Source organism: Notothenia rossii (genome assembly GCF_949606895.1).
Source record: "Notothenia rossii genome assembly, chromosome: 7".
NCBI classification, from domain to species: domain Eukaryota; kingdom Metazoa; phylum Chordata; class Actinopteri; order Perciformes; family Nototheniidae; genus Notothenia; species Notothenia rossii.
In genome coordinates, this window is record NC_136905.1 from 58,243,162 (window position 1) to 58,253,479 (window position 10,318).

At 39.2% G+C, this 10,318-nt stretch overlaps 1 protein-coding gene across 2 annotated transcripts; it reads right to left on the reverse strand.

The window, feature by feature from the left end:
* LOC307047650 (uncharacterized protein) lies at positions 1 to 8,900 on the reverse strand. Of its 2 annotated transcripts, none has more exons than XM_079694736.1 (18): positions 8,652 to 8,900; positions 7,617 to 7,728; positions 7,355 to 7,487; positions 7,179 to 7,253; positions 6,615 to 7,010; positions 6,333 to 6,437; positions 5,992 to 6,224; positions 5,734 to 5,912; positions 5,051 to 5,144; positions 4,734 to 4,969; positions 4,402 to 4,516; positions 3,883 to 4,000; positions 3,711 to 3,802; positions 3,158 to 3,275; positions 2,959 to 3,060; positions 2,687 to 2,860; positions 2,045 to 2,221; positions 1 to 1,817 (listed from the first exon to the last, which is right to left on the reverse strand). In XM_079694736.1, the coding sequence occupies exons 2-18, from the start codon at positions 7,683 to 7,685 to the stop codon at positions 1,543 to 1,545; spliced, it is 2,691 nt and encodes an 896-aa protein (XP_079550862.1). In that variant the 5' UTR covers positions 7,686 to 7,728; positions 8,652 to 8,900; the 3' UTR covers positions 1 to 1,542. The 2 variants fall into 2 exon arrangements, with proteins under 2 accessions (XP_079550862.1, XP_079550861.1); XM_079694735.1 differs by having other exon boundaries at positions 7,617 to 7,875.
* Between the last annotated feature and the right edge of the window lie 1,418 nt (positions 8,901 to 10,318).

Consider the following 10,318-nt stretch of genomic DNA (forward strand, 5'->3'; position numbering starts at 1 on the left):
AAAAGTCCCAAGATAGCTCCTGGTGCAATAAAATGTTCCCTTGCAGTGTTTTACTATTATGTCTGATGTTTCTCTATTAATATTGCTGCTGCATTAATGTGTATGTTGCATCATGTTACTGCTGTAGATGTGTTTCCGAGCCGCTCCGATTACAACGAGAGTTACAACGAGAACGTGACGTCATATTTACAATAGAAGGATCCTTTCTAGCCATAACCGAGGATCTTGCCTACGTCTGTTTCCGGTATTGTTTTTGACGGATGTATTTTGTTATACACACATTCCTTCACATTTAATTTAAAATGTACATTAAAATATTTCATGAGGCTTTCTAAAATGTTTTAAAATATAACTACGGTTCGAGTTGAAGAGTTTATAAATTAACATGAACCGAAGCTGTTGCCTGGTAACGCAATCGTGCAACGTCACGTCCGTTAATTCCACATCCACACACATCGATTTAATAAATGAATATAGCCTTTGTATCTGCTAAAAGAGGTGCCGACCAGCTGGGGCAACAGAAAATTAGCGAAATTGAGTGTGACTATTACAAATGAAATCATTATTATATTAATATTGATAATAATAACAACCGACCGTCGGGGTAGCATTTGCTTGGCATTTCCGGGTATATCTCCACTGGTTGGGCCACGTTAACAATACTGTGTAAATGTCACGTTTGAAGGGACGAAATCGTGACAGCTTCACGTCTCCCATCATGGTAAATCGTCACATGTTCACGTCTTGCCGTGATACCGGGTTGTGCTGACCATGTCCATGCCTTTATGACAACAGTGTACCAATCTTCTGATGGCTACTTCCAGCAGGATAACTCACCGTGTCACAAAGCTCAAATATTCTCCAACTGGTTTCTTGAACATGACAATGAATTTTACTCAAATGTCACAGTCCACAGTCATCAGATCCAAATCCTACAGTGCACCATTGGGATATGGTGAACGAGAGATTTGCGTCATGGATGTGCAGCCGACAAATCTGCAGAAACTGTGATGCGATCAGGTCAATATTGAGTGAAATCTCTGAGGAATGCTTCCAGTACCTTGTTTAATCTATGCCATGAAGACTTAACGCAGTTCTGAAAGCAGATGGGGGTCCAACCCATCCTAGCAAGGTGTACCTAATTAAGTGGCTCGTGAGTGTATTACTTAGCTCAATTTGTATTGTTAGTGTGTGTCTGTAGGAGTAAAGTCTAGACACATTCTTTGGATGTAAGCATTGGCTAATTAAACAGATCATGATTAAATGACATGATGATAATAAGGGTGATCACCAAAACCTTATACCAGGGGTGGGGAACCTCTGGCCCTCGAGGTAACTCGGATCTGAAGGTGACTGATAACTGCTAATGGCATTTACTTGGATACCAGACATAGTAAATGCAAAGCAGGATCATATAAAAAAAAAGGTAATAAACAAGCCATTCAATCGTAATACTCGTTTTAATACGTTGACATGCATACAACACAATAGACTTGTTAAGTCCTGTTCGTTGTCCTGTTTGTTGTCCTTATCACCGTCCTGTTAGTTTTCCTCATCACCGTCCTCATCACCGTCTTGTTCGTTGTCCTCATCACCGTCCTCATCACCGTCTTGTTCGTTGTCCTCATCACCGTCCTGTTCGTCGTCCTCATTACCGTCTTCAATGTCTTCCTCCATCATGAGAAAAGACGAGTCCGAGCCAATACAGCTGTAGGTGCTGGTGACTCTGCTCAGTTTCTGCTCCAGAAGATATTGATGGTGTAAAATACAGCAGTGCAGTCCCCTGTATCCCTCTTCTGTTATATCGCTTGGAGAAACTAAAATAAAAAGACAAAATGACAGTCTATGTAAGGCAACTTTTAGTTAGCATTGATGTTGGTTCCATATAAGCAATTTGAATGTTTAACTCTGAGGCTGTATATTAGCTAAAAAGATTTGTGATTCAGAAAAAATGCAATCATTACAGATGCTATTCAGTGATAGACATTTGACACTGGGAGGGGGGCAGTGGCAAATATTATAAATCGGTATTTGTGGAACATACTTTGGTTCCTGATGTCGTCTTTTGTCTGATGAAGGAGGCGGTCCAGTTTGTCCAGTGCTTGCCTCAGATTTTGACAATGCTGGGTCATCTCCTTCACAATGATGACTTCCTCCTCTTCCATACGCCTGACCAGCATAACCTGGTCAAAAAGTCGCCTCTTTGTGCGCAGGTTCACCACTATAATGGAAAAAACACAAAATATAACAACCACAATGGTAAGGCTAATAAAACAAATAATATCAGTTTGTATTCAATCTTTTTTAATTAAATTGACCAAAACCTTAAAATCTGGTAAAAAAAAATTCAACCTCGCCGCTTGCTGAATTTTTTCAATTCTGTCTATGTTGGCAGAATTACATTCAGTATGTCTTGAGATTCAACATTAGTATGCAGTTCAGGGTGGTCAGGAAGGGTTTTACTGTTTCCATAGATATGCCTGTCCCAGTGAGACTAGACTATTAAGACTTGATAGGGCAACATCATACAGACCTTTCAATATAATTATTTTAAAATGATTTGTTGTGATCATGATGATTTGTGACACCTATGTTGATAGCTCTGTGTTACATTGGTGATTGTATTCTAGTACTTCAACTGAATTTATGGAATATCTAGGGCAAACAAAAACAAGTTGTTTCTTACCATCTCCTTGCGCCTCCCAGGGCAGAATGACATCCTCAGACAGACCGCATGCTGCTTCTGTGTCAATTTTCTCTGAACAGGCATCAATGGTGTTGTACTGCAGTATCCTCTCTCTGAGTTTCTTCTTGAGCTCTGTCAGTCTTCTCCGTTTGCGTTGCCTTGTTTGGTTGCTGTCTGTAAAGTAAAACAAAATACAAATAAACTAATATTAATAATACAAACAACAACAACAAGAAACAAATATTGTTTCTAGATAACGTAATAATAAATACCATTTTGTCGATAGAGGTCGTGTTTCTTTCTTCGGAGGGAATAAATAATTTCATCTATTTCTCTCTGGAGCTCCTCTTGGCTACTCTGGGCTCCATGTTTCTCTTGAAAACAGAAACAACAAGGTGTAATCATAAAACATGAAGCCAAATGTTTGGAAATATGGAACCAAATCTATACCACAGTGATCATATAACATACCAGTGGCTGCCCATTGCTTGACCTCCAACACCCACTGCTCCGTGTCCTCCAGGGAGATGTTCAGCTCTTGCTTGAGACTCTCAAGATTGTCCACTTCAGTTTGTGCTCTCTGTGTAGTCTGGTTAGAATGTTTCAAAGGAAAAAGTGAATATGCGTTCCAGTTGGTTGAGAAGGTTGTTTTTTACTGAATTCCTTTATGCACATTAACTGACCAGACAACAACATGAAATGCTAAACACCTTCTCTTCAAGGTTGGCAAGTATCACCTTAGTGTCCCTTTTTTTTCAAGATCAAGCAGGATTAACATTATTATTATTATTATTATTATTATTATCCAGAAATTCAGATGAATCAACCTATAGTGCTTTATTAAAAACAAACAGAACAGAGACTCTCTTGGCAGAACAGTGTGCCATGGCAGCACCATCATAATGAAATGATTGCAGAATACATTCAATTCAACAACATGTAGCTAAGGATGGTGTTAAATTACTACAACAACAAACTCGGATAGTCTTAATATACATTTTGAAATGCAGCATGGACGTCTTACTTTGACAAATCTCTTTGAGAGTGTCTTGTGGAGATTCTCCACCTTCCTGTGGTTCCATTGCATAGCCAGCACGGTTATCATATCTGCTCTAGCTGTAAACACAAAAACATGAACATTCATATGAGCTTTACAATGTGGCACTACTTAAAACTATTTGTTTTCCTCTACCAACCTGATTTGGTCATGTATTTTGTTGTCAGAGCTGCCCTTGAGAGGAAGCTGTTAACCTGTTCCACTTCCTCGCCGACAGTATTTCCAGCACCTTCCTGGCTTCTGCCACCCCACTTCACCTGCTCAGAATCATAAACAATGAGATCTAGCTATTTAGTTCAATATTATAATTTCTTGTACTGTACATCTTTAGTTATCATCAGTGTCAGGAGCAATTTCAGAAAGTTAAAATGTTCTGATATTGAATTATGCTTTGAACTACAATGTCACAACTGCAGTTATTTGAAGCTCTATTCATTCATTATTTCTACAGTGCGGATATATTTACTAAAATAAACATAATGGGTTTTGGAAGCCTATCCTTGTGACAGTCTGTTTTGTAACAATTTTGTCAACATTTGTAACTATTACAATTATTCCACAGGCTTGAATAGAATATACTACATGATATTCTTATGTGCACTACAATTTCTAAAACATTTGAATCTAGTGACACAAATGTTTAATTTGCATACTGTACCTCGCATTTGCCTGTGTGGGCCTTGGCGTGCATTACAGAGAGAAAAGGTTTCATCTCTGTAAGTGGTTGGAGCTCAGGCAACTTTGCTGCCATCTTCTCCAAATAAGGCCAGTACCTGTAATGACAAAATCAATTAGCTCTTCCAGTTGCATGATGGCATAATAGTAAAAAGATAAACCAGGTCCTTAAAATTACCAGTACAATCCTTGTAACCAACATCAGCATTTATCCAAATGAATGCTTTTTTTGCTTTACATCTACTGGATGTGCAAGAATTAAATAGATAACACGTTTCCCACAAACACTTCCAATTTTGCAATAGTTATAACTACCTGCAGGCAACATCCATACAAAAGAATGTTGCATTCGCAACTTCAGCCAGCTCCTTCTGCAGGAACATTGGGTAGGCATATATTTCACCACGGTAGTGATTTAGGCCTTGTAGTAAGATGCCATGTCTGCACACAGCTATTTGCAGTCCTTCCTCGTCCACCTTGGCCCTGGACTTGTGTGAGGTTTCTCTGCAAGCTGTGAATGTTGCCGGTCCACAAACATCACGACCACTTTTCTGAAATAGACACAATCTGTTACATTTAACCCTGTGCTAAGATAAATAAATAAAGGGTTAGGGGATTGAATAGATTCTTACAATCGTCATCTGGCTCCTGATTTTGTCGACAAAGGCAGACACTTTACTGTCCTGGGCAATGAACAGTCCATCAAATAGAGACGGTTCATCTGTCCTGCGAAATTCGAGAAAGACATTGTAAGCAACATTATCATACATACATAAGTTTGATTGTGTCCTCTATTTAATGTGGCCAATTTGCTTTTGCCATAACATTTTCATAAATGTGGAAAAGGTCTTTGTGAATTTGATCTGTAATTCTGTGTAAAGTCTTTTGCCACCATTATTTAACATTAGTGAAAAGTTTACTGACTTCTTGTAAAAAGGTAAAAATAAAAGTACATCCTTTATATTGATGGGCATGGAATAGGGCAGAGGAAGGCATAGAAAAAGGTTCCTGGGCAATTTAATACATTTTTCATGAAGCGATTATATCCAAAACTGGTTCTTAGCTCCAACATATCCAACTAACGTCAACCATTTCACATTTTAAAGTTGAGTTAACTTTACAGGCGTCATATATAATAATGTTTATGAATTGGATTTATATAATTATGTGTAATTTCAAACCAACTATTGTTTTCTGATGGTCTACAAACTTTGGAAAAAGAAATTGCAGAGTTGGGGAAAGTTAGACATTTCAGCAAAGACATTCAGCTTAGTCAATAAAACAACAACTAAAATGAGAATATGATTTCACTGACCCTCTGGACTTCTTGAAGCGATAATGCTTTCTATTGCCATCTACAGCAATAGCCAGCATGTCAGGTGTGCATGCTGGGCATTTAAAGGGCTCCACCAGGCATAGATCTTCTTGTCTGTAATTACAGAAGGCAAACTCCCGAAAGACTCTGTGGAAGATATCGCTACAGATTCTGCCTGTCTGGAAAAAAGAATGGTATTCATTTGGTTAATTAAAAGTTTGGTATTCAAAAATCTTGAAAACCACATTTTATTCTTACCCTTCCTGTGGAAAACGATCGATGTTCAAGCATTTTTATAAATACTTGCTGGGATAATGCTGGGCTGGCCAATTTCATTTGCTCGAATGATGTGAACACATCAAACTTAAAAATAATTTTGCAGCTGTCGGTTGCTGGCCAGTATTTGTATCCCAGCAAGTCACCTATGCTCGGGGACCATTTGGCGGAACAAATTGGGCAGCACACAGAAGGCAGACGAACGTTGTATGGACCTGAGAAAAAATATAAATGTGCAATTTGACAGCTATCTATGCAATGTAGGACAAAAGTATAATAGTAATCCTGTATTTCTGCTTGATCGTCTTCTGGTGGCAACAAACCATTGATAGTCACCAACACGGTCTGCTTTCCTGGGATGATGGTGAAATCTTGGCTTGGACCACAGAAGCAGATTTGGGATGGCGGAGGAATTGGAAGCAGACACACTGCAGCAAAGACAATTTCAGAGATTCATATGCATGTTAGGACATGTAGTCAATACACATTGAGACATTTTAACTGTTAAAGCAAACTTCCGACATGGTGAAAATGATGCCGCTGTATATGTAGTGCACATTAGGAAACCATGGTAAGGGAATATGTAATACCTTATTTGAACCCACCTTGTTCACAGAGTCCATATTGGCCACTTTCATCCACAACCACTAAGGATGTGGGAGGAATAGGTCTGTAAAACCCATCAAACATGGCTTCCCTGTCATGGAAGACATGTTTACCATGGATAATAGGGTCACATGCCGGACAAAGAAAGGGAGTTCCTGGTGGAACACAGTCCAAGCACCGGACCACAGCATCAGCAGTTTTGCATTGGAGACAGGAACGTGTAGTGACAATCTCTGCAGCCAATTTCAAATTAAGGAGCTCTGGCATTGCAGCTCTGAATTTTTGTTCACGTTTCAACTGTCTTTGGGTCCATGTTGATGCAGTGGGTGTTTCTTCTGATGATGCAGGGACAGTGAGAGAACCCAACAGGTTTCTCAGTGTCTGAAGATGTTGATCTAAAATAACAAAATATAAAACAAATCATGGAATTTAGTTTAATTTAAAAAAGATATTCCATACATGGCTTTTCACTTTACAATGTATCATGAACAAAGCTATTACATACTACAAACAATTACCTACATTTCAAGTTGAAGGATAATTTAAGAATTCATTGTGCATACCAAGACTTGGGACCTGTAGAGGAATCTCATGTGTCTCCTCGACCTCTGGGGACTTCTGAGAGCTGGAAGGTTTAACTGCATAAAACAAAGTACGATGATATGGGAAACATTATTGAGGACCGACCAACGACATTAAAACTTAATGAAACACTAGAACTAGATTATATTTTACAGACCAGATCGATTCTTATTCCAATGTTGGGCTATAATGTTCCCATCCAGGTCCCTCTTCCTCCAGGAAACATTTGATCCTTGCGTTATTTTCTTTGGTATCTTCTGTATCTTCGGTTTCTTTGGTTTCTTTGGTATCTTAATATATAAATATATAAAAGAGATTATATATTTCCCTTAATTGTTGCACACACATCTTTGTAATGTGTGTGTCTGTTATCATTTGAGTAAATGTTATAATACATTTTTGGATAATGTTGTACTTGCCTTATTTGCCAACTCATCTGCGAGGGCATTCCCTATCTCTAGCCATTCATTCAGTTGCTTGGATGCCATTTTTAAGTGAGGATAAAAAGGGCAACAACAAACAAAGGATGAACTGACATACAGGGAGGGAGAAAAACAAAACAAAAGACAAGAAAACGAGAGGGGTGAAAGAGAGTAGGAAGAGGAATATGGCTCTGAAAAGAACCGTTGATTTTTTTATGATAATAGGCTACTTCATATAATTGAATTGATAGATGACCTGAAAAAAACCAAACAGATGAACTCAGATTAGCTGTGCTACCATGTAATTTAATTGTTGCTTCATAAATAAGCATTCGCCAAAATAAAACTACAGGCACCAAAATCAATCAAGTCCCAGGTAAATCAGTAATTACAGGGAAATATATTTCTCTTTTTAACTAGATGTGATGCTTTCACAAAACTTAAGTTGAATTAGCGAATGTTTAAAGTAGTAAAACAACTATGACCTGATGATATTCAAGTGTTGAACTTACCCTAACTATCATTAATGCAACATGTTAGGTGACATTTCGAAGAAAGAAAAAGTGTGTGCATTATAAAAAGCGCCATGTAAATGTCAACTATTATTATTATTATTATTAAAGTGCCATTTCCTTTCGCATTGTTTACGTTCATATCATGTCCTGGTCTGGTTAGCTGAATATACATACTTTTGCCATTGTTATGTGTTATGTCACGTGCTACCAAGGGTTTTGTTTTTAGGCAAGATTTTAGCTCCTTTTGTGCGAAGGAGAAAACTCTCCCTACAACTTGTTGTAGACGAACCTTCTTATATTGCAATACATATCCGTTAGCGCATATAAGCTAAGCGCTAAGCGCTAACCTTTACAGCCATGCTATTGCTAACAACATGCATTCGCCTATACTGCCTATGCCACGGGCCAGCCCTAAAACGTAAAACTGAAATATCGTGGTTAAACATGATTAGTAGAAAAACGACAGGATTAATTAAAAGCGTAAACAAATCAAATGAAATACAGAAATCAGATTTACCACTTGTAAAGCTCTGACGCTCTTTAACAATCCTTCTTCTTCTTCATCTTCTTCTTCATCTTCATCTTCTTGGCTCGTCGCACTTTTATTGATGCGCAAGGTTAAAGTTCACGGGATTACGATCGTGACAAAACGTGACAAAAGGTTGTAATAAACTGCTGCTAGAAATGAATAATGGGAAAGCTACGTGGCTATGGGTCGTAATATCGTGATCAACACTGCTTAAACAATCGACCTATTTGGTCGTTTTTTGTAGGAGGACAGGCTGCGCACGTCACAACATTACTGACAAACTCACAGCATCTATGTGTCTGTGTGATAATGTAATGTTGGAGGAATTCAATCGCGTCCTACAGGCCAGGGTCCGACATCACTGTGGATGAACAGCTATTCCCGACCAAATCAAGATGTCCATTCACACAGTAAATGCCCAACAAGCCGGACAAGTTTGGCATCAAGTTTTGGCTGGCAGCTGACATTGACAGCAAACACATGCTGAATGGCTTCCCTTACCTGGGAAAAGATGCCAGCAGGCCAGCAACACAACGGCTAGGAGAGAACGTGGTGCTGAGGCTGGTGGAGCCCTTTGTTGGTAAGGGAAGAAATATAACCACACACAATTTCTTTACCTCCCTCCCTCTCGCCAAAGCGCTTCTCGAGAAAAAATCCAGCCTAGTGGGAACCATCAAGCGCAACAAGCGGGAGCTCCCACCCTCTGTGCAAGGGAGATCTGAGCTGTTCAGCACCAAGGTGCTGAAGAGCGACAAAATGGTGCTCTCAGTCTACCAGTGCAAGCCGAGGAGAAACGTGACAATACTCAGCAAGCAACACCAGCATGTGGCCATCTCCACAGAAAGAAAGAAAAAGCCAGAGACTGTGGAATACTACAACCACTCAAAAGTGGGGGTTGACGTGCTCGATCAAATGGCTCGCCAATATTCGGTGAAAGGTAGGCTATTATTGTTATTATTATTATTATTATTATTATCATCATTATTTTAGGCCTATAGAAAACACTGCATTGGTCAATCGTTTTTACTAAATCCTATGTTTCTCTCAGGTGGCACGCGTAGATGGCCCGTTGCTGTCTTTTATAATGTGCTGGATCTCGCTGCCATCAATGCCTGGGTGCTGTACAGGAGCTGCATGAGCCAGGAGAACATACCGAGAAGGGACTTCATGCTCCAGCTGGCACACGAGCTGTGCGCTGAGTGGATGGCATCAAAAGCGCCACCACTTGCGGACCTGCCCTTCAGCGGTGCTGGTGCAGAAGAGCGCAGGAGAATGACCTGCATGGTGAAGGCGCACTGCATGCAGAATAAAACGTTTTGCAAATGTGTCAAGTGTGGGGATGCTGTGTGTGGCAAATGCACAGCCAAGGTGCTCAGTGTTTGCAACAATTGTGTTTGAGTGTTTGTGAAGCGTTGTGATCGATGTTTTCGTTCTTATTGTTCTTCTTCTCTGATATGTTTTGTTATTTGTATACGTTCTGTGTTATCTGTTGTTCAATTATATAACAAATACATTATTATATTCATTTATATTATTGTCATGTTGTTGTTTTTTTATGAGTAGAAGGCTATCAGAAGATATGAAGCATTTTTACCTTTACGAAACACAAGCCTAACATCAAGCGTTTATTAGCGAGAGGGGGTAATATTTCTACC